Source organism: Phoenix dactylifera, unplaced genomic scaffold (genome assembly GCF_009389715.1).
Source record: "Phoenix dactylifera cultivar Barhee BC4 unplaced genomic scaffold, palm_55x_up_171113_PBpolish2nd_filt_p 000064F, whole genome shotgun sequence".
Lineage (NCBI taxonomy): Eukaryota > Viridiplantae > Streptophyta > Magnoliopsida > Arecales > Arecaceae > Phoenix > Phoenix dactylifera.
Genome location: NW_024067673.1, coordinates 548,483 through 573,661, shown reverse-complemented (window position 1 = coordinate 573,661; position 25,179 = coordinate 548,483). Strand labels below are relative to the sequence as shown.

General features: G+C 41.1%; 1 protein-coding gene across 9 annotated transcripts; it reads right to left on the bottom strand.

Annotated features, from left to right (window-relative positions):
- Positions 1-827: 827 nt before the first annotated feature.
- Positions 828-24,936, bottom strand: LOC113461419 (VQ motif-containing protein 9-like). Of its 9 annotated transcripts, none has more exons than XM_039116140.1 (4): positions 23,581-24,936; positions 2,461-2,600; positions 2,101-2,165; positions 828-2,016 (listed from the first exon to the last, which is right to left on the bottom strand). In XM_039116140.1, the coding sequence occupies exon 1, from the start codon at positions 24,453-24,455 to the stop codon at positions 23,637-23,639; it is 819 nt and encodes a 272-aa protein (XP_038972068.1). In that variant the 5' UTR covers positions 24,456-24,936; the 3' UTR covers positions 828-2,016; positions 2,101-2,165; positions 2,461-2,600; positions 23,581-23,636. The 9 variants fall into 9 exon arrangements, with proteins under 9 accessions (XP_038972068.1, XP_038972071.1, XP_038972066.1 ...); XM_039116143.1 differs by having other exon boundaries at positions 828-1,938; XM_039116138.1 differs by having other exon boundaries at positions 828-2,165.
- Positions 24,937-25,179: the final 243 nt, after the last annotated feature.

The window sequence follows — 25,179 nt, the reverse complement described above, 5'->3', positions numbered from 1 at the left end:
ATCACAGGAGATTTTGCAGTATAATATTTTTGTCTGGAAGGTGGCTTTTGCCACTTGATTTCAGGCCCACAGATTTCATTAGATCGTGTTTTATCCACTCAGGTTTAAATGATGACCGCACTGGAGGACCGCCTAAAGGTCACGGGCAATGGAATTATATATTTTAAGTAGCATGATTTATATATTTTAATAATTTATAATGTACCGGCAAATATCTCTTCTATTAAGAAGACCCTCTCATCATCATCATAAAGTTGTATAGAAAATACCTTTATCCGCAACCACATCTTCCGGATAGAGCCAGCCGCTAATGGCTGCTTTAACAATAGGTGAGACTCGATCTGCAGATGTTTCAGCTAATAATATAATTTCCTATGTCTAAAAGTTAGTAAATACCTGGATACAATTTTTTTTTTAATTTACTGTGGTGGTAATAAATAACTAAAGAAAAGAGAAATATTTTAGTATGATCATTAGATCCTTATTCTATAAATCTTTCAACATTCTAGAGCACTAAAATGGTAATAGGAATACATAACTCCCATTACAGCTATTTGGTTAGAAGAAACTCCATTCTCATTCCAATTCTAGAAGGAATAAGAATGCTCAATCCCTCCAAAACTCAATTTTGACTCTTTTCTGGTATTTAAATTCTATTACGATTCTGATTTCAATCATAAACCAAATGTGATAGAGAATATGACCATTCTGATTCTAAAACTCGCCTGATGAAATGGCTAAGTTTGCAAAATGTGAAAACTGAGTTGGATAACCGGCAACAAAAATCTCTACCTAAAATATCAATGAGATACAAATATGATTAAATCAAACTGAATTTTTACTGATGAAAAACCAAGATAAGCCATCATAGTACCAGACTCCGTACCGCTACCAATCTGTTACCATATCAATTTGTCCGGTACATATGCCGTACCAATTTGGTACCTATATGATATAGTATGATCGATATGGATTGGTATCAACCGATATAGCATTCTTTGATGAAACAATCGATATAGAATTGCATCTGCCAGCCCAATCCTAAGGCTTATCGGCCATAACAATTCCTTTCCCCCGAAGGAACGATTCCATCATTTGCAGGCTCCATGAAGATTGAATGGGGAACATCTAATTGAGTTCTAGCTTGGGCGAGATCACTTCAACTGCATAGCAGCTCAAAGTATTATAAGGCCAACTTTGTTTTAGCTGTGGACCGTCAACATTCCGGCATAAGGTACTCCAGCATATAGCCTAAGGTATTCCAGCATATACCTCAAATGCTATTGCAGCAACAAAACCATGGGCAAAGCTCCCTGAACCATCCATTAAAAGAACTTTCTTGGATAACCTCTTGCATTAAACAGAGCAGCAGATGTTTTTTGCCAGTAAAACAAATTAGGGACGGGTCCAACCTCAAAATTCAGATAAATACCTGTTTCTATGTACCTCGGAGAGATGGCTAAACAACCCTGTTTGCAGAATTAAGATGGAACTAACCTCAATAAGCAACTGAAGAGGCCAAAGGGCCGTCTAAGTCTGATATGGATAAATTTATGGAAACTAGATACAGTCAGATATGACACAGGTAGATTAGGATATCACAAAACAGTGTATGCATATGAACCACGTCTCCATTATAAAACAATTAGATAAAAACAAAAAATAATGCATACAAATTATAGTAGATTAAGAAAATGTCCATCCTCTATGTGGATTATACCTGGATCATAATCCATAACGTCTCCCGCCAGGTACACTAATCAACCTAATGTGAACGGTGGGTCCAACAATGGAACAGGGAGGACCTTAAGAGATTAATGTAACAAAAGAGGTTTGAGATAGGTCGGTCACCCAATGGTCAGCAAGTCAGTTGCAGAATATGACTGACATGATGCTTAAAGCAAAATGATGTTAGAGTGACAGGAAGCAACAAAGTGGCTCCGAAAAGAGAAACCATGAAGGTTATGATGTTGATGGCAAAACAAATCCAATAGCAAGCGTGCCAAGCCAGGTATCCTAAAAAGTTAAAGAAAGCATGAGGTTTATCCAAAGAAATAATGAGTAGAGATCAACGTTCGCAATCTCGGTAACAGAGCATACCACAGCAGGGATGAAGGCCACTTGATCAGGTTACTATGATTTTGATCCAACCTCTAAAGGAAACCCTGAGGCAGCAGTAAAACAGTCGAAGTAAACTGATAGTTTTATACAATATTTACAATGCAAAACTATATGTGGAAGAATTTGGTAAAAAAATACAAAGTGGATAGCAAGAAGCTAAACATGTGAAAAAAGTAAAAGAGCAGCAACACCGCCTGCAAGCAAAGGCTGTGAAAAGGAGGCTCAACTGCAAAACAGATGCAACTTGTAGATGCAAGCATTGTTTCAATTCAGCCAACATGTAGTTTCGTATCAGTATCTGGTACTCTTGATGCCATATATCATGCTTGATTGACCTACCTGAGCCTACTTGGCCCTTAAGTTGGAGAGCTGTGGGCTATCCTTCAGGGTGGGTTGAGTATAAGATGAAGCCGATGAAAGGAGAGCAGAGCAACTAGGCAATAACCCTCGCACTATTGTCGGTTGCCAAACACTTTAACCTAATTACAAATCATAAGTTTCACAAACTATTAGTTGGTGTTTTTCTTTTTATAACTAATTTGGTATCAAATTACCTGTAGTATGGCTTGTTTCATTATTTTAGATGAATTATTGCGCTTTAACTTTAGAAGATCAATGAATGATGTTGCGGAATTTGCAGGAAAATATTATCATGCTGCAATTAAATGGTTCTCCAAATAAATGCACAAGCATATCCATAGATTACCCTGTTCTTTTTTTCCCCCTCGAAAGTATTCAAGCCCTTACATATGTCTGCACGTATATATGTATGTCTAAGTATATATACGCATTTAGGCATACATATGCATGTATGGATATATGCACGTATATGTACTATAATTTAACATAATATACTTTAACCCAAGATTTACAAACTCGGCTTCGCTTGTGATTCTGGTGGGGCAAAATTAGTTTTGGCTTCAGCAATTTCTATTTGATGTTTGATTTCAGATTGCCAAAAATAATAGGGAAAATGAGACAATAAAAGTCACCAAAAAATCATCCCAAAAAAAGCAATTTGGTACCATTTTACGGTTGATTGTGTTGGTTGAAATCTTTGGCTGTGTTACATATCTTCAGTGATCTAACAGATTGTAAACATTGTTATGAAATACTAAAAATAAGAGAAACAATAAGATATAAAAATTGAAAGAAGAGGAGTAGAAAATCATAAATTTAGAGAAAATATATTACATCCCATTTGCCATTTGGGCAGATCACTATACATGATATGCATTCATGTTGAAATAAAAAGTTTTTTTCTGGTATATATTAAATTTTATACTGAATTTGGTCATTTTGATTGAAGGATGTAAGCTAATTGAAACTGAACCTATACCGACGAAACTACTGAAAAAACTCTGGCAGTTTCAGATCAATTTCTCTTGGAACTTTAAACACTTGCATGCTAGTTGCCTCCTAGAATGTTGCTGTAGTACATCATCACGTGTTTTGAAATGCAGGAACCAAATCCAACCGTAAATAGGGCTGGAAGTGGGCTTGGCTCGGCGAAGCAATGTCCCTACCCAAACCCGGCCTGAAACTTTTTTTTGGGTTTCGGGCCGAACTTAGAACCAAAATTTTTTCGATAATCCAAGCTCGAGCCTAACCCAAACCTAATTGGGCTGGCCCAAATTAGTTGTTTGGGACAATAATAAGTCTAGCACGAACTTGATTGAAGTTTAATATTTCGTAATATTGCTTCACAAGTAAATGAGCTAGCTAAAAATTGGGCTTTCTCTAAATGATATGTGATACATTATTTTCAGCTAAACCCATTTTACTTTGTCCTTTACTTTCTCGTTATTCTCTCCAAATAACAACATACAAAAAAAAATTCATTCAAGCTTGAATTCGGGCCTGAATTCAGACTCCGTTTCAAGCTTTATTCGCGCTCGGGCTTGGACGGGGCTAATGATATACTTGAGCTCGGCCCGACAAACAAATGGGCTCTACATGTAAGCCCAAACCAGGTCTAAACTTTTTTAGGTCTGGCCCAAAGCCCGGCCCAGCCCGATGGACCTCAAGTCGGCCTGAGCCCATTTCTAGCACTATCTGTAAAAGATTATAAATATTTTATTACTGTGTTATATAACATCTTTTTAAGTGCTCATGCTTTTTAATTTCTTAGGCATCATTTTTGCTCTTGCACTCATCAAGCTGCCAAGGATTGTTTCAGAGGCTGAAGTCAAAAAATAGATGAATTATAGGTAAATGAGATTGAACGATTAGTAGATTAAAGCAAAAGCAACCCAGTCCAATAGCAAAGAGAAACCAGGCTCATGTATTGCATCTTAGATGCAAAACGACAAGACTGACATTCGAGGTGTATGATAAATAGAATCTCAGTGGGTTAAATAGGCCTAAATTCAGCTTAAACCCAACTCAATAATACTATGGTCTAGATATCCGAATTTACGAGTTAGTTTTGGATCCCAAACCTAGACCTGATTTTCCAACCTAACTGGGAAGTCTCTTGCAAACTGAACCCAATAACCCCAAGAAGACCAACTTTGAAGTTGATGAAAAAACAATCATAACTTCGAGTTAATTCCATCAAGATTAGATCCAACTTCCAAGGTGACACAGCCACATCCAATAAATGGGTTGTGTTTAGGTTTAAATGGCATATCGAAACCAAAATAACCTAGATTTGGACCATGCTAGGTAGGTGCAAACCTAGCATAATTTCATACACATCATGTTAGGGGGTTCAGTCTCAAGGACTGATGCAGGACGGAGGTAGGGAAGGAGAGGCAGAGGGGAAGAGGAGAAGAGGAGGAGAGAGAAGAGGAAGAAGAAAGAAGATTAATGTTCATTCATCGTTCATTAATTCTAAACAAATGCATGCCCCATATATATATATAGGGCCACAAAATAACAAATAGGTCCCTACGAAGAAAACAATTCGAAAAAGATCCTCAAATGACAATATGCAAATTAATCCTACCCACATAAAATAAAAAATAACATAAATCAATCCAACTACAACGAAAGTGGCTGGACCGTCCTCCTGCGATGATCGTGATCCCGCAAAATAATCAGTCCAGTACTCGTGTCCGCACCAACTCCCCCCGGGTAAGAAGAAGTCGACCTCGACGAATGACTCTAATAGTACTCCAAGAGATCTGGATCAATGCGCTGGAACTCCTCACGTGTAATCCATGTAGCATCAGACTCCGGGCATCCTCGCCAGCGAACCAAGAAACGTTGAACACCCCCATCACTGGTAGAAACAGTCTGCTCATCTAAAATGGCATCAATATGTTCTTTTTGTGCTGGTGGTAAGAGTAGATGGGTCGGACATGGTATGGAATCAAGAATAGGAGTATCATCAAGCTCAAGGGATGGCTCAGTGAAAGGGTTAGTAGGAATGGAAGGGGGACCCTTGTAAGCAACCAAATCCTCAATATTAAAAGTGGAGCTAACACCAAAATCAGAGGGAAGATCAAGGACATAAGCATTAGTGCCCACTCGTTGCAATACCCGAAAGGGCCCAGCACTACGAGCCTGCAGTTTCCTAACGGTTCCAGATGGAAACCGCTCAGGCCGAATACGTATCATAACATAATTCCCAGTTTAAAATTGTTTATTTTGCTTATGAGAATCAGCCTGTAGCTTATATTGAGCATTACTCATATGAATGCGCTTGCTAATTTCCTGATGCAGAGTATGAATGTGTTGTGCAAATGCATGTGCAGACTCAGAAATGCAAATATGTGGGGACATAGGTAGGAGATCTACAGGTTTGCGAGCTTTATAACCATGAACTACCTCAAATGGACTCATCCCGATAGATATATTGATCGATGAATTATATGCAAATTGGGCAACAGGCAGAATAGAATCCCAGTTACGATTGTGTTCCCCTACTAGACTTCGCAAAAGGGTACCTAGACTTCGGTTGACGACTTCGGTTTGGCCATCGGTTTGAGGATGATAAGTAGTAGAAAATTTAAGTTTGGTGCCAACCATATGCCACAAGGTTTTCCAAAAATAGCTCATGAAGCGGACATCCCTATGGGAGACAATGGTTTTTGGTAAACCGTATAACTTAACAATCTCATCAAAGAAAATCTTGGCTACTCGAGAGGCATCAGAAGTTTTGGAACAAAGGAGGAAGTGGGCCATTTTAGAAAAACGATCCACAACCACAAAAATGGAATCATGTTTCCGAAAGGTACGAGGAAGGCCGAGCACGAAGTCGAGACTAAGGTCAAGCCAAAGACGATCTGGGACAGGTAAGAAAGTGTAGAGGCCTGTATTTTGTTTTTTGTGCTTATCTAGTTGACACGTGCGACACTGTCCCACAATTTTAGCAACGTCCCGTTTCAAACTTGGCCAAAAAAATTGACGTTTAACTTCTTCTATGGTCTTATCACGCCCAAAATGTCCAGCGAGACCACAGGCATGCACTTCCCATATCAAGAAATCGCGTACGGAAGTTCGCGGAATACAGAGCTTGGAAGCTTTGAACAAGTACCCATCTTGAAGATAAATACCATCAATCAAAGGTCCTTGTCCATCAGCAAGGGCATTATAGAGTTGACCAAAATCGGGGCAAGACAAGTAATCGTGCTTAAGTCTGTCAAAACCGGTGATGGAAACAGACATGGCGGACAACAGAGTTACTCGTCGACTTAGCGCATCAACAGCTTTGTTCGCTGCACCTGACATATGCTTGAGGATAAAAGTGTAATCCTGGAGGAATTGAACCCACCTAGCATGACGATGATTAAGTTTTTTCTAGGAATTAAGAAAACGAAGTGCTTCATGGTCAGAATAGAGAACAAATTCATTTGGAAGGAGATAATGTCACCAATACCGTAGGGCTAGATTATTGCATAAATTTTTTTTGTCATAGGTGGAATATCTCTGTCTAGCCTCATTCAGTTTTTCACTAAAATAGGCTATAGGATGACGTTCTTGGCTAAGCACACCACCCATACCTAAGCCAGATGCATCACATTCCACCTCAAAAACTTTGGTAAAATCAGAGAGTCGCATAACTGGCGCTTCCGTCATTCGTTTCTTAATGTCACTAAATGCTTTAGCAGCAGCGCGTGTCCACTGAAAGTCACCTCATTTAAGGCAATTTGTGATAAGTGACATAAGTGTACTGAACCCCTTTATGAAACGACGGTAAAATATGGCCAGGCCGTGAAAACTACGGATGTCAGTAATATTCTTAGGTTCAGGCCATTCAACAATTGCAGTGAATTTCGCAGGGTCAGCAGATAAGCTCTCAGATGAGACTATATACCCTAAGAAGTTTACGTGAGGAGAGAAAAATGAACACTTCTTAAGGTTAGCATAGAGGCTCTCGTTGCGTAAAGTCGTACAAACTTGCCTTAAATGGATTTAATGTTGCTCCTTAGATTGGTTATAAATAAGGATATCGTCAAAGTACACGACTAAAAATTTGCCCATGAAAGGTCGTAGTACTTGAGTCATCACTCGCATAAAGGTACTAGGAGCGTTTGAGAGGCCAAAATGCATTACCAGCCATTCATAGAGGCCATCTTTTGTCTTAAAGACTGTCTTCCATTCATCTCCTAGGCGAATCCGGATTTGATGGTAGCCACTTTTTAAGTCAATCTTGGAGAAAATCGTGGCACCTACCATCATATCTAACATGTCATCGAGCCGGAGAATAGGAAAATGGTACTTGACCGTGATTCTGTTAATGGCCCGACTGTCTACACACATTCTCCAAGTTCCATCTTTCTTTGGAGTAAGAAGGGCAGGTACGGCACAAGGACTTAGACTCTTCCGAATAAATCCATTTTGTAGGAGCTCTTTAATTTGCCTTAGGAGCTCTGCATGCTCAAAAGGGTTCATCCGATAATGGGGCAAGTTAGGAAGAGTTGCTCCCGGGACTAGATCAACGTGCTGAATATCACGCAAAGGGGGCAAATGATCCGAAAGATCCTCAGGAAAAACTTCTTTGAACTCCTCAAGGATAGCGAGGACTTCAGCCGGTAATGTGCTTTGAAGATGTGGGTGAAGTTCTCTAACTAGCAAGGCAAAGAGGGGAGAGTCATTAAATACGTTCCTCTCAAATTCCGCGGGGCTAAGGATATGGAGTTCCTTTCCCTTTGATTTACTCTTGTTCGTACTCTTATCTAGTGTTTTGGGCCGTAAAGGATTAAGCTTAATCTTTTTGCCCTGGAATACAAAAGAGCAAGAGTTAGTTCGACCTTAAATGGTGACATCGAGGTCGAACAACCAAGGTCTTCCTAATATCAGATGACCTATGTCCATTGGAAGTACGTCACACCAGACAGTGTCTTTATAAGAAAGGATTTGAATGGGTACAAGACACCTTTCCTTAATGTGAATGGATGATGTGTCGATCTAGGAGACCTTATATGGTTGAGGTTGGGACATAGGAGTCAGACCCAAGCGGGAGACAATGCTGGAAGATATCGCATTAATGCAGCTCCCGCTATTAATGATAACTTTACAATCTTTTTCTCCGCACCTAATGTAAGTGTGAAAAATTAAGGTTCGTCTCCAGTCATCAGTCTCCTTAGGCTGGGTAATTGCACACCTTACTACATTCATAGTGGGTTGGTCAGATTCGTGGGCAATTATCTGGAGAGTAGTTCGGATACAACCTAAAGTGTGTGATTTTTCTTCAAGTTCGTCTTCGACATCTTAAATATCCTCTAAACTGGGCTCATAAATTTGTTCCTCCAAATTATCTATGTCATCCTCCTGTTCTTGTGTATCAATAACAAAGGTCTGATTTACACATTAGGAGGCAACATTACCAAACCTTTGGCATTTAAAACACTGAATTCTTGAGTTTGTCTTTGGAGGTTCACCTAAAACTCCTTTGCCTTTAATATCTTGGTTTTGGATAGTTGTAGAAGAAAAGGGTTTAGGTGGGACAGAACCGGTTGGGGGTCTGGGTCCAGATGGTTGGGCACTAGTGGGAACCCGCCTGGTGTCAGGGCGCCTAGCAAACATGGATTTGGAGAATTGCTCATGGTTTTGCACAAATGTATAGGCTTGGTCTAAAGTGGCCACTTCACGAAGGATAAATTCTTTCCTAAGCTCATCATTTAGGCCTCGTCGAAACCGGCTCAGGATCATACGTTCATCTTCAGCTACATTACTTCGCATCATAAATTCATCAAATTGAGCGATGTAATCAGTAGCTGTGCAGCTACCTTGTCTTAAATTGTTCCATCGATCTAGGAGGTCAGCTTGATAGCTTAATGGAAGGTATTTTTCTTTTAATTTTTCTTTCATTGCCACCCAATCTGTAATAGCAGGTTGATGTCTCCTAGCTAACAATTGTTCAGTGTTTTGCCAAAACAGCTTAGCTCGACCAAGGAGTTTCATTCTAGCGAATCGGATTTTTTTTTCTCAGACAGATTGTACCACTCAAAGAAGTGGTTCATTTCGCGTAACCAATTTGAGAAGACTTTCGGGTCAAGACGACCGTCAAAAGTGGGAGCTTCAACCCTAATGCCTCGCATTACATCTTCATCAAGGTCATGAAGTTCTCTGGGTTCTACGTTATGTCGATAACCTCTATCAACATTAGGAAAGGGACCAGGTCCTCTAGGGCGAGGGTAGGTGAGGATGATAGTGTTATTTTGATGATTAACAAGTAATTATCTAGAGTATGTTATAAGTTAAATCGATACTTCATTTATAAGTTTATTACTCTCAGTATATTTTGTATTAATTGATATAGATACATTTCATTGTTCATTTGAATGAATCTAACCTTGAGATGCAGCAAAGTGTGGATTGAGTCGACCCAAAGGATGATTGGGTCGACCCCGGCACATCAAAAAAACATTTGGCACACTTCTGCAAAAATGGCAAAGATGAACAGTGAGTTGGGTGGGTCGACCCAAGGATCAAGATCCTCAAAACAAGACAGAAAAATGGTTCTCTGGATTTACTGAGAGGGTCGACCCAAGAAGTAGTTGAGACGACCCAAGCTTGAGTCGACCCAAACCCTGAGAGGGTCGACCCAAAGGCAAGACAGAAAAGAAGACAGAAAAGGTTCTCTGGAAACCCTGTTAGGGTCGACCCAAGAAGAAGTTGAGTCGACCCAAGTGAACTTTGAGTCGACCCAAAGAAAGGTTGGGTCGACCCAAGTGAAGGAAGGCTGAATTATAAAGTTTCTGTGTTTCTGGAAGGGTCGACCCAAGGAATGTTTGAGTCGACCCAAGTGAAAGTTGGGTCGACCCAAGGACAGGTTGAGCCGACCCAAACACGGGCTAAAGCATAACGGCTAGTTCTGCAGATGTACTTTTTGTCCTTCCAAAAGGGAGTAACGGCTAGTTTTTGAATTCTAACCATTGGGGCTTGTCCAATGGATGTAGGAAGCTATTTAAAGTGGCACTATTCATCAGATAGAACAACCTTTCCAAAGAATATCAAAGAGTACACAAGAAAGAGAAAGTGCCCTAATCTTCTTCATCCAAGTGCTTCATTCAAGAATCAAAAGAAAGTGGTTGAGCAGATTCAAAGAGTCATCTAGAGCTCCATCCTCCCTTGAAGAGTGAAGCATTCTTGACAAAGAAGAGAGAAGTCACTACAAGCGATAAATACTTTCTAAACTCTTCTTTGTAGTTTATATTATTTCATTTGCTCATTTAGGAGTTTAAATCTTCTTTCTTTGTTTATTAAACTACTTGTAAAGGTTGGTTGGTTAGCCCGCAAAACCAACGGAATAGGTTGATTGGTGAACCCGGAAAACCAATTGTAAAGGTTCGTTGGTGAGCCCGTAAAACCAACAAAGTTTCGTTGGTGAGCCCGTAAAACCAACATAGGTTTTTGGTGAATCCGAAAAACCAAAGTGTAAAGGTTTTTGGATTGTGAGCCCGGAAAACAATCCAACTGTAATCCGCGGAATTATAGTGAATTCCCAAGGGGTCGCTTGGGGAGTGGACGTAGGTGCTAAGGAGAGCACCGAACCACTATACTTTGTGTTGTTTGTATTGTGATTTGTTTTAGCTTACTAATCATTCATTTAACTTAAGTTAGTTAAAATTAAAAGAAACCAATTCACCCCCCCTCTTGGCTTGTCACCTTGGGCAACAAGTGGTATCAGAGCAAGGTGCTCTAATAGTACTCATTGATCTCACAATCAAGAGTTAAAGATCATGACAACCCAAGTGGGATGTTCTATGAGTGAGGGGCAATCCATAAATAGACCACCTCTATTTAATGGCACAAACTACACATATTGGAAAGCTAGGATGAGGATATTCATTCAAGCTTCCAACTATGAACTATGGTACATCATCATTAGAGGACCTCACACACCCACACTTAATATAGAGGGCACTATCATACCCAAACCAGAAATGGATTGGAATGAAAGTGATAGAAGATTAGCACAGTTAAATGCAAAAGCTATAAATGTACTTTACTGCTCATTAGATGTAAGTGAATTTAATAGAATATCTACTTGCACTACTGCCAAAGAAATTTGGGACAAACTTGAGGTCATCCATGAAGGGACCAATCAAGTTAAAGAGTCAAAGATAAACATATTAGTACACAAGTATGAATTGTTTAAAATGGAATCTACTGAGTCCATAACTGATATGTTTACTCGTTTTACTGACATTATAAATGGGCTTAAGAGTTTAGGAAAGTCTTACTCTAACTCTGATTTGGTGCGAAAAATTCTCAGGTCTCTACCAAGAATTTGGGAGGCCAAGGTAACCGCAATTCAAGAAGCTAAGGACCTCAACACACTGCAATTAGAGGAGCTTCTAGGATCACTCATGACCCATGAGTTGACAATGAGGCAAAATTCAGAAGATGAGGTCAAGAGAAGAAAGCCCATTGCCCTAAAGACTACCACCCCTAAACAACAAACTGAATCGGAAGATTCAGATGATGATGAAGAAATTGATGAAGAAGGGATGGCTATGCTTGGAAGAAAATTCAGAAAATTTATGAGAGGTAAGAATAGATTCCATAGAAAGAAACCCTTCATCAAAGGTAACTCAAGCAAAGAAAAGGGTAAGGACAAAGAAAAGGAAAAAGAAACTCCCATTTGCTATAAGTGTAACAAACCCGGGCATTATAAGATAGATTGCCCAGATTTGAAATGGATGGCAAGAAAACTGAAAAAGAAGAACTTCATGGCTGAATGGAGTGAAAGTGAGGAATCAAGTTCGGAAAAGGAAGATCATCAAGAGACGGCCCAAATGTGTCATATGGCCAATGACGATGAGGTAGATTCTGAACTTGACTGTGATTTTACTGTTGATAAATTACATGATGCATTCTTAGAACTCATGGAAGAACATAAGAAACTAATTAATAAAAATAAAGTTCTAAAAGAAGAAAATCAATCTCTTGTCAAAGATAAGTTAAAACTGTCTCATAACTGTGAAACATTAAGTAGGAAACTTGCAAATGAAACCAAGAATCTAATTACTGAAAATATCAAGCTAAAAGAAGATGCTGAAAAATATAAATCCTTGGTAGATAAATTTACACTTAGTTCTACCAAATTAAATATGATTCTTGATAGTCAAAAAGCTGTATATGATAAGGCTGGTTTAGGTTATAAAACAAATAAGAAACAAAAATTCTTAAAGAACATTTTTGTAAAAGCTAAAAGTAAAAATATTACTTGTTATTGCTGCAATAAGTTAGGACATAGAGCATATGAATGTAACTATAGAAAGTCCAGTCAAAACAAAGTAAGTAATAATCAAAAGATTAAATTCAAGAAAGTTTGGGTTCCAAAAGGAACATAGAGTACTAACCCTAAAGGGCCCAACTTAGTTTGGGTACCTAAAGCTCTTTCTTGATCTTGATTGCAGGGGTGTCTTGCAGCTGATAAAGTGGAAAAACGATGGTATCTAGATAGCGGCTGTTCAAGACACATGACCGGTGACGTAAATCAATTTGTCACCTTGGAATCAAAGAAGGGTGGAGTAGTAACCTATGGAGACAATGGTAAAGGGCATATCATTGGAAAGGGTAAAATTTTTATTACTCCATCTATTTTTATAGAAAATGTCTTATTAGTTAAGGGTTTAAAACATAATTTGCTTAGCATAAGTCAATTTTGTGATAAAGGGTTTAAAGTCACATTTGAAGCATCTGTATGCATAATCACAAATCCTAAAGATAATAGCATTGTACTTGTAGGACAAAGGCAAAGAAATATTTACTTAGTAGATCTTCATGAGTTAGGCAAGAAAAATGGATTATGCTTAATTACTAATGAAGAAAAGAAAAATGAAACTAGTTGGCTTTGGCATCGAAGACTAGGACATGCTAGTATGGAATTAATATCAAAACTAGTCAAGAAGGAATTAATAAAAGATGTGCCAAAATTGATCTTTGAAAATGACAAAATATGTGGACCATGTTCATTGGGAAAACAAACTAAATCATCTTTCAAATCGAAGAATATAGTATCAACAACTAGACCATTTGAACTCATACACATGGATTTATTTGGACCTACTAGAACTACAAGTCTAGGAGGGAAGAAGTATGGACTAGTTATTGTTGATGATTTTTCAAGATATACATGGGTTTCATTTTTGGCACATAAGAATGAAGCATTTTCAGAATTCTTGAAACTATATAATAATATCATAAATGAAAAGAAACTCACCTTAGTAGCAATTCGAAATGATCATGGTACCGAATTTGAAAATCAACACTTTGAAGAATTTTGTACTAAAAATGGTATATCACATCAATTTTCAGCACCTAGAACGCCTCAACAAAATGGGGTTGTTGAAAGGAAAAATAGGACATTGGCAGAAATGGCACGCACAATGTTGTGTGAGTCAAATCTTCCAAAGTACTTTTGGGCTGAAGCTATAAGCACTGCTTGCCATATTCTAAATCGAGTTTTAATACGACCAATAACCAAGAAAACTCCTTATGAACTTTGGAAGAATAAGAAACCAACTGCTAAATATCTTAAAGTTTTTGGATGTAGATGTTTCATCTTAAACAATGGCAAGGAGGATCTAAGTAAATTTGATGCCAAGTCAGATGAAGATATCTTCTTAGGATACTCCACATCTAGCAGGGCATACAGAGTATTCAATAAAAGAACTTTAGTAGTGGAAGAGTCAGTCAATATTATATTTGATGAGTCTGATAGTGAGTCTGCTAGGAAAGAAAATATTGTTGATGATGATACAGAAATTATCGACTTTGAAAAGTTGAATATTGATGACGTGCCAAATCAAGATAAGGGAGATGATTGCGTGCCACCTCAATCCCAAAACTTGCCAAAGGAATGGAGGTATGCATATGGACACCCTAAAGACTTAATCATTGGTGATCCATCTCAAGGGGTAAGAACTCGATCATCTCTTAGAAATTTAAATGATTATCTTGCTTTTGTTTCACAATTAGAACCTAAGACTTATGAAGAAGCTGAAAAAGATACTAATTGGATAAATGCCATGCAAGAAGAATTGAATCAATTTAAAAGAAGTAATGTATGGACATTAATTGAAAGACCAAAGCATAACTCAGTAATTGGAACAAAATGGATATTTAGAAATAAATTAGATGAAAATGGATTAGTCATAAGAAATAAGGCTAGACTTGTAGCTAAGGAATACAATCAAGAAGAAGGAATAGATTTTGATGAAACATTTGCTCCTTTAGCTAGATTAGAGGCTATTAGATTACTTCTAGCATTTGCATGTTTCATGGATTTCAAATTATATCAAATGGATGTGAAGAGTGCTTTCTTAAATGGTTTTATTGAGGAGGAAGTATATGTAGAACAACCTCCTGGTTTTGAGAATCATGAATTGCCAAATCATGTGTTTAAACTACATAAGGCTTTATATGGATTAAAGTAAGCACCTAGGGCTTGGTATGATCGATTGAGCAAATTTCTGCTTAATAATGACTTTAGTAGAGAAAATGTAGATAAAACTCTATTTCTCAAAAGAAAGGACAAAAATCTATTAATGGTACAAATATATGTAGATGACATAATCTTTGGTGCCACAAATGATACTCTTTGCAAAGAATTTGCTGATTTAATGCATGGAGAATTTGAAATGAGTTTGATGGGAGAACTAAGCTTCTTTCTAGGATTACAAATCAAACAAACTAAAGAAGGCATTTTCATTCATCAAACTAAGTATACAAAGGAAATACTAAAGAAGTTTGGGAAGGAAAATCATAAAGGAGTAGGCACTCCAATGAATCCTACTAGTAAGCTAGACAAAGATGAAAAAGGAAAGAGTATTGATATTAAGCTCTATAGAGGACTAATTGGATCCTTGCTCTACCTTACTGCTAGTAGACCCGACATCGTATTTAGTGTAGGAATATGTGCTAGATACCAATCGGATCCTAAGGAGTCACATTTAAGTGCTGTTAAAAGAATCCTTAGATATTTAAGAGGAACTACCAATATAGGATTATGGTACTCAAGAGACTCCTATCTAGATTTGCTTGCATATTCAGATGCGGATTTTGCCGGATGCAAATTAGATAGGAAGAGCACAAGTGGCACATGTCAATTCTTAGGAAATAACTTAGTATCATGGTTTAGCAAAAAGCAGAATTCAGTGGCACTGTCTACAGCTGAAGCTGAATATATAGCTGCTGGTAGTTGTTGTGCTCAAGTATTATGGCTTAAGCAACAACTAGAGGACTATGGAGTTAAGCTAGATAATATTCCTATTAAATGTGATAATACTAGTGCCATCAATCTTACTAAAAATCCAGTTCAGCATTCTAAAGCCAAACACATAGAGATAAGGTATCATTTTATTAGGGATCATGTGCAAAATGGAAACATATATATTGAGCATATATGCACTGAAAAACAATTAGCCGACATATTTACAAAACCATTGAGTGAAGATAGATTCTGCATGCTAAGGAGGGAATTAGGCATATATGATCTTTTTTATTGAAGAAATATAAAAGGAAGCTAGTAGTTTCATGATACATTCCTCCAATTTCTAAAAACCCATGAAATATGAGTCAAACTTGTTATCTATAGATTCCTTACTCATGTATCATTGTCCCAGAAAGAATTTATAAGGATTGGAAGCAAGGAAATTTTTTTTTTAGACGCAAAAAGGAAGAGAAAAGAAAAATTCTGCACTTGGGTCGACCCAACCCAGAATAAGGTCGACCCAACGTTGAGTCGACCCAAGAAAATTCTTGAGTCGACCCAACGTCGGGACCCCACTGTTAAAAGGGGGACCTGAGAGCAATGTTAGGGCACTGTTTGCCCTTGTCCTCTTCTGAATACTCTAATCTCCACTCTCCAAACTCCTCCAAACTCCTCCAAACAGTAGATTACCTTAAGATCTTGAGAAATGGGACCCAAAAGAGCCGTAGCCAAGAGATCCGGAAGAGTCACACGGATCCAACATGAGGAAAGGCAACCTACGGAGCCATCTACCGTGTCTCCACGACATGAGGCACGTGCGGAGCCACCTCCTCCTCCTTCCCCCTCTGCTATACTTGCAAGATTTGCGGGGAGACCGGTTACAACGGGGAGAAGGATCCATTCCGAGTTCTTTGATCAAGAAGGGTTTCGGTTGAGGGAATGGATCCAAAGGCAAGGTTGGGAGTATCTTTGCTCCCTAGATGTGTTGATCTACCCCGAATTGGTTCAAGAGTTCTATGCCTTCTTTAAAACTGGTATGGGAGGGCTTGTTTCGGAAGTTCGAGGGGTTCGAGTTCGAGTTTCCGAGGAGAGCTTGAGTGAGCTACTTCATCTACCCTGCGTAGGAGCCACTCCGGAAAGGACAGAAGATAAACTGAGAGCCCTACAGTTGATCATGGAAAATGAGAACTTCAACTTTTCCGAGAAGGTAATAGCTAGTTCTCTTTCTGCTGAAATGAGATTACTGCTCAGTATAATAAACAGAATTTTATTTCCAAAGACCGGGAGATTCGATCTCATCACAGAGCGAGATCTAGCAGTGATGGAGTGTATGATTCAGGGGATTCCCCTAAATCTTCCGGCCATGATACTGAGACAGATGAGGAAAGTGATCTGCAACTCTAGGGTATCACTACCTTATGGTATGATACTCACTTTGATTTTTCGGCAGCATGGTATATCTGTTGAGGGGGAGGCATCCAAGAGTCTGCTTCATACTGACACATACACTGCACGGACACTTATACGCATGGGATATGAGAAAGTGAACGGGCAGTGGATTAACACTGGAGCAGGCATTCAGGGTGAGGCACCAGAGGGAGATGCACCAGAGGCTGAGGATGAGGAGCATATGGATCATCCTACTGCACCTTCAGAGGCTGGACCATCGTCATCCGTTCCTCCGAGAGATACGGATGAGTTCTGGAGCAGGATGACTGAGCTTATGTCAGCTCAGGCGAGGACTATCACTGACGGGCTGATGAGCCGATTGGACGTCCGATTGGACGTCATGTCTGCTGAGATCAGTGATCTGAGGCAGCAGATAGGAGCACTCCGGAGAGAGAGAGACCCATGGACCATCTGTGCCACAGGCTGCTGAGTCAGAGATTTCGGCACAGAGTCATCCAGCTCGTCGTGCTCCACGCCAGACACAGTCTCACCAGGCTCGACCTCCCCTCGCCACGTACACTAGGAGGATGAGGACTAGATCCCAGCCATTAGATTCTCCCTAGGCTGATATTAGCATTTCTGTTTAGAGCCTAGGCTAGATATCTAGTTCTCATATGTATCTTGTTTTTATCATGTATCTTTAAATCTTGATTAAGGAACATTGTATCTGTTTTTGTTTTTGGACATGAATGTACTCAAATGTTCCTATTTTGATCAATGAAGTTTGAATGGTTGTTATTTATTGCATCTTTTCCCATGTACCTCCTTGATGATAACAAAAAGGGGGAGAAGTAAAGAAAGAGTAAATAGGGGAGAAGTAAAGATAAAAGTAAATAGAGTAACAAAAAGGGGGAGAAGTAAAGAAAGAAAGTAAAATAATTTGTAAAACAAATTGAAAATCATATAGGAAAGCATATACATCCAAGGGGGAGCAATTTGCAACAATGAAAATGTTCAACTCAACAATTTATATCAAATTTCAGAATTTGGCACACATAAATTCAGAATTTGGCACGCACCTTTCACACCTCGATACATAACCTGAAACTCATGTTTTATCTCAAATTTTTGGAGTTTCATCTTTAATGAATTATAAATGAAAGGGGGAGTAACACAAAAAGTCAAATTGGCAACATTTAAATGATATAGGGGGAGACTTCACTCTTATATATGAAAAGCTGAAATTCTGCAAGTTAAACCCTTTCAAAAACTGAATTTAAGATAAGTATCAATAGGCTCATACTCTTTATTTTGTAATCATCAAAAAGGGGGAGATTGAGGATGATAGTGTTATTTTGATGATTAACAAGTAATTATCTAGAGTATGTTATAAGTTAAATCGATACTTCATTTATAAGTTTATTACTCTCAGTATATTTTGTATTAATTGATATAGATACATTTCATTGTTCATTTGAATGAATCTAACCTTGAGATGCAGCAAAGTGTGGATTGAGTCGACCCAAAGGATGATTGGGTCGACCCCGGCACATCAAGAAAACATTTGGCACACTTCTGCAAAAATGGCAAAGATGAACAGTGAGTTGGGTCGACCCAAGGAAAGCATGAGTCGACCCAAGGATCAAGATCCTCAAAACAAGACAGAAAAATGGTTCTCTGGATTTACTGAGAGGGTCAACCCAAGAAGTAGTTGAGTCGACCCAAGCTTGAGTCGACCCAAACCCTGAGAGGGTCGACCCAAAGGCAAGACAGAAAAGAAGACAGAAAAGGTTCTCTGGAAACCCTGTTAGGGTCGACCCAAGAAGAAGTTGAGTCGACCCAAGTGAACTTTGAGTCGACCCAAAGAAAGGTTGGGTCGACCCAAGTGAAGGAAGGCTGAATTATAAAGTTTCTGTGTTTCTGGAAGGGTCGACCCAAGGAATGTTTGAGTCGACCCAAGTGAAAGTTGGGTCGACCCAAGGACAGGTTGAGCCGACCCAAACACGGGCTAAAGCATAACGGCTAGTTCTGCAGATGTACTTTTTGTCCTTCCAAAAGGGAGTAACGGCTAGTTTTTGAATTCTAACCATTGGGGCTTGTCCAATGGATGTAGGAAGCTATTTAAAGTGGCACTATTCATCAGATAGAACAACCTTTCCAAAGAATATCAAAGAGTACACAAGAAAGAGAAAGTGCCCTAATCTTCTTCATCCAAGTGCTTCATTCAAGAATCAAAAGAAAGTGGTTGAGCAGATTCAAAGAGTCATCTAGAGCTCCATCCTCCCTTGAAGAGTGAAGCATCCTTGACAAAGAAGAGAGAAGTCACTACAAGCGATAAATACTTTCTAAACTCTTCTTTGTAGTTTATATTGTTTCATTTGCTCATTTAGGAGTTTAAATCTTCTTTCTTTGTTTATTAAACTACTTGTAAAGGTTGGTTGGTTAGCCCGCAAAACCAACGGAATAGGTTGATTGGTGAACCCGGAAAACCAATTGTAAAGGTTCGTTGGTGAGCCCGTAAAACCAACAAAGGTTCGTTGGTGAGCCCGTAAAACCAACATAGGTTTTTGGTGAACCCGAAAAACCAAAGTGTAGAGGTTTTTGGATTGTGAGCCCGGAAAACAATCCAACTGTAATCCGCGGAATTATAGTGAATTCCCAAGGGGTCGCTTGGGGAGTGGACGTAGGTGCTAAGGAGAGCACCGAACCACTATACTTTGTGTTGTTTGTATTGTGATTTGTTTTAGCTTACTAATCATTCATTTAACTTAAGTAAGTTAGTTAAAATTAAAAGAAACCAATTCACCCCCCCTCTTGGCTTGTCGCCTTGGGCAACAGTAGGCATGATGGTGACCTGGAACAGACCTATTATCAAAGTTGTTCTGCCGAACCGAGCCTTGTTGTTCTAGGATTTGTTCTAGGGTGTCGTCCCCTTCAAGACTCGGTAAATGGGGGGTACTAGCTTTCTGGAATTCAATAACCCTCTGAAGTGAATCCTCAATTGAATCGAGTCGGGCAGTAACCTGGGTGGACATTGTGGTTAGGTCATGAATTTGGGCATTGTTTGCTTGGACTTGGGCATTAGTGTTTTGGACTTGAGCATTAGTGTCTTGGATAGCTTTTAATAGAGCTTCGATTTTGGAATCCATGTCTAGGTGGGACTCAGATGAGATACGACACGACCACTACATAGATGCATAAAATGAATGACGATATGTATGTTCTTACCAATTATAAAGGTTCCTAAGTAGACCTAATGCATGAAAGTAATTCGAAATTGCAAAGTATATGCCCAATATAAGCTAAAACTACTCCCTTGCAAATAAATATTGCAAACTGAAAATTAATATGAAGCGCAGGCCAACAAGTAGTGCAGTCAAGTAGTACTAAGTTCTCGGACTATGCAAGGTGTCACGGAGCCACATAGGTCTCCCAAATATGATCTAGCTCTACAGTTAATATTAAAGAAGTGCGATTACTAGGGTTTCTGTTTGTCTTGTGAATGTGTGTGGTCGCGTGTATTTTGAATTTGTGGAACGTATTACCACGCACAAAATATGAAAATTAATGCCAAATTAAATGAACAAATTGAATCTGCAGGGAAGGGGAAAATAGAGCTGACCTGGTCTAGAGAGAGACTTCTGCACGCGAAAGATGATCAAGCTGAAACAGGACCGGGAGGGTGGTCAACGACGTCGTAGGGTCGTCACTATGATAGCTTCTGTGGAGGCGGTCGGAGCAGCTGATGGCGGCTGCGGTTGGAGCGGTCTGTGGTGGGGGTTGTCAGAGATGACAGTGGTGGCGTGGCAGCCGACGGCGGCAATTACAAGCGGCGGCGTGGCGGCGACTAGCAGCGGCGAGCGGCGGCAAGGAAGAGCGGGGGCGGCGCGCGGCGCAGTGGTGCAGCAGCAGACGTGGCAGCAGCGGTGGGGAAAGAGCGGGGGCGCTGATAGCAGTGGAAGACAAAGGGTATGGCGGTGGTGGGAGGGGCGTGGGAAGTGGTGGTGGGCACGGAAGGGCCGGCGAGCGTCCAGCGGAGTAGCAGCAACTGCGGCAGAGGGGAGAGGCGGGCGGCGCGGTGGTGCGAAGAAAAAAGAAAAATTTGGTGGTAGTGGGCGGAAGTGGTAACAGCCGAGCGGGGACGGCGTGGGGTGGCGGAAGCGGTGATTGGAGATACCGAGGAAGAGACAGTCGGGAAAATAAGGGAAAGAAGAAAACTCCCGCACGTGCGTGACTTATGCGTCATATGCAGCAATTCAATTTTTTGTTTTTTTTTAAATAACTCAAATGGACTCGGGTTGTCGGGTTAACAGACCCAACCCATGAAGACAGTCCGATCCGCAATATTCTTTTTTTTTTTTTGAATTGGTTCGGGCTAATGGATGATGGGCTAACGGGTTTAGGCCTTACCCGCACTGTAGACCATCTTCCACCTTCGACGATTCCAATGGATCACGCCTGATTTCGCGGCGGTGGTTGTGGGGAGGCGTTGCGCCGGTGGAGTAGAGCGGCGTCGAGTGGGGCGGCGGCGTCCTTCTCCTGGATCCGGCCACAGATGGTGGCAGCAAGATGCGGCCGAAGTTTTCGGGGAGACACGATGGTGTCTGATGGCGAATCGGCGGCGCGGCGAAGCGGTGACGGTAGTTGGTGCATGCACAACGACGACTGGAGGAGAAAACGACGAGCAGGCGGGCTTACTTGCCTCCCGGGCCGCTGTGGGGGTACCCGGCGACGAGGTTTTCCCTCTCTGTGTGAGACCCGAGAGAGAAGGAAGGAAAGGGAAGGGAGACAGCGGTGGAGGCAGCGACGGTGGGGGACGAAGGCGGCTTCAGCGTCTTGCGAAGGAGATCGGTGGAATGGCGCTGGGTGGGAAGCGACCGACGGGAGGGCTTTGCCCCTTTTCTCTTCACAGGGGGTGAGATGATGGAGAGGGAAGAGAACAAAGAAGAAAGGGAACGACCCTTTTTTTCGGAATGTGTGCCGTGTAGCGATCCTCCGTGCGTTCCGGCGTTTGCGGTGCAAATACTCCAGCAAAATGCAGATGAGAGAAAGGCCGAAAAAGAATCGCGGGTGTCCATCCATAAACTGGATCCCTTGACTTCAGCAACAGATGCAAAGTCGGGCCTGCTCTGATACCAAAGCTGATGCAGCACGGAGGTAGGGAAGGAGAGGCAGAGGGGAAGAGGAGAAGAGGAGAAGAGAGAAGAGGAAGAAGAAAGAAGATTAATGTTCATTCATCGTTCATTAATTCTAAACAAATGCATGCCCCATATATATATAGGACCACAAAATAACAAATAGGTTCCTACGAAGAAAACAATTCGAAAAAGGTCCTCAAATGACAATATGCAAATTAATCCTACCCACATAAAATAAAAAATAACATAAATCAATCTAACCACAACGAAAGTGGCTGGACCGTCCTCCTGCGACGACCGTGATCCCGCAAAATAATCAATCCAGTACTCGTGTCCACACCAAGGACAAATCGGCGTTGGCATTGTACGGACCAAAAACAAAAAAATCATCAAGGCTCAGTCTCATTATTCTCCATTCATCCGCTCCAAAATTTAAATTTTATTTTGGGGAATTACATAAAAGGGCAATACAATAATCTTACCCCTATGTGGTTAGATACCATAAACAATGCCCAATCTCATCCCAAAAGCAAAGTATGCATGCATGCTTTTACGCTCAAGTGATGTTTCAGAATTGTCATTACGATCATCAAAATTAACAATCCATTTGGTTCATACTAAGGAAGAACTAATCGATCGAGCAGCCAATTCAAGATAACTCCATTGCCAGATTGTAACCCTTAGGTGGCTGTCCCGTGCTAGTTTCCCAGGCAGCTCAAAAATAGTGATTTTAACTCCAAAGGTCACTCTCTAGTGGACAGGCAGCAGATCAAGGCAGGCTTATTCAAAATTACACAAACAAAGAACGGAACTATGAGAAAGCACAAGACAAGGCCAGCTTATTATACGTAGCTATTTGATTTCACGGATGACAGAAACGAGAAACAGTTTGACCTTTTCTTTATCCAATCTCTTATTTCACCTCAAAAGAGGGCTAAATAGGAGCATCAAAACCATTTCACCATAAGAAAACTTGTTGCACACTAACTTCTTCATAAACAGACCAAAATACAATACAATTCAACACCATACCACCATCATTTTACAAAAAATATGTATATGGATGTCTAACCAAAGGTGTCATTCTTTTCAAGCACCAAACAACAACATTTTTGAAAGGGTTCTACGTCCACATCATCCATTTACAAAGATGAACATATTTTTTTCCACTTTCGCCAGCATCAGATCTCTCCTGATGACTTCAAAAATGCTGATTAAACTTTAAGAGTACATATTTACAGGAATAGTAAAATAACGAACGCATGGAAGGATATCAAAGATAAACCCTAGCAGATCTGCGGCAGAGAAAGGGCTTACCTTCTGAGCTGGAGAGTAGGCTGATCCAGAGAAAGGAAGCATCGGAGCCCTCCCCTTCACGGATCCCCCAACCTCGGGCTCGGCAAGGGCACTCCTGGCGAGGTCGGGAACACCATGCCCGGCGAGAGCATCATCTGGTACGCTGACCGGGGAGACGGCAGGCACCCGAACCCCAGCGGCGAAGTCGGCGGGGGGAGCAGCATCGCCGCCGCCGCCGTCGGCGAGGGAACCAGCGGAGGCTGCCCGCCCCCGCCGCTGTGGAGGCGGCGCATGTAGGCGGAGATGGGCGACTCCGCGGCGGCGCTGACGGTGGGGAAGGGGGGGAGCGGGGAGAGGGGGGGCCTCGTCCAGACGTCGGCGGCGGAGGCGGCCAGCGGCGGGGGAGCGGGGGTAAGTGGAGAGTGCTGGGGTGCCAGATGGGCGAGGGGCGGCGGGCGGATGCGATGGAGGCGGGAGGTGGCGGCGGGAGCGGCGGCGGGAGGGGGAGGAGGAGGAGGAGGCGCCGCCGGGCGGGGGTGGTGGTGGGTGGGGGATCCGGTGAGCTTCTGGACGACGTCGCGGAAGTCGTTCTTGTCGATGTTGTAGACGGGGGGCTGCGACTGCTGGGGCGGAGCGCCGCCGCTATTTATCGCGGCGGGCGGCAGGGAGGGGCGGGCGGAGTTAGGGTTTGGATTTTTGGGGAGTGGCTTAGAGATCTTATAAGAGGCCTTGTTGAGGGACTTGAGGGAGGTTTGGATGTGAGAGCTAGTGGTGGTGGTGGAGGAGGAGGAGGAGGAGGTGGTGGTGGTGCTAAGAGAGCTGCTGGTATTGGTGGTGGTGGTGGTGGCGGCGGCGGGATTGGGGATGGTGGTGGAGGAATGACAGCTTTTTTCCATGATACCTGGGGACCTCTGAATCCTGCCTATAAAGAGAGGAAATCTATGTTACGGAGATCAGAGTGATAGATAGGGTAGGATTATAATCCAACAACAAACTCTCCTCTCTTTCTTTCTTGGGGGATCCTAGCAAAAATATACATATATGACAGCTGTCTGCGGGGGGTTGGCCGTGAGTTTTACAGAGCTCAGCCCGGCTGGTTGTGATGAGACGGGAGAGGAAGAGTAGAAGGTTTTGAGAGTGCTGATGGGTTGGTGAATGGTGTGAGAGGACCGAGCTTGGGGGGTTGTTGGCGTCACTTGTGAGAGTAAATTACATGGGATTGTTGTGTAGTGAGTGACTATTAACGTAACAGAGAATATATGCTCGGTATTTGCATTTTTATCTGGGAGGAGGCGTTACATGTTTGTTGAATAAACTTGTTCTACAAGGACTGGTTATTTTTGTCCTGTAATCGTCTTGCTTGCTATTGAGTATAATAAGCTAGAAATATCATCCATATTCAGGATTGTTAATGTTAAACTATTTACTTGCTAATGACTCTGAATATAATTATTATACACTGCCGTTGCTGGCTTCTCCCTCATTTTCTCTTAAAAACTTATTATATGATGTCATTGATGTCAAACACAATGTTAGCACATGTAATATGGAGCATTCAATGCAATTTTGTTATAGAAATATTAGCAATTTTTTTTTAAATTATTAGAAATAATTTTTCCC

What these genes read in the sequence shown, in the direction of transcription:
- LOC113461419 (XM_039116138.1), bottom strand. Translation starts at nt 24,455, where the DNA reads ATGGAAAAAAGCTGTCATTCCTCCACCACCATCCCCAATCCCGCCGCC.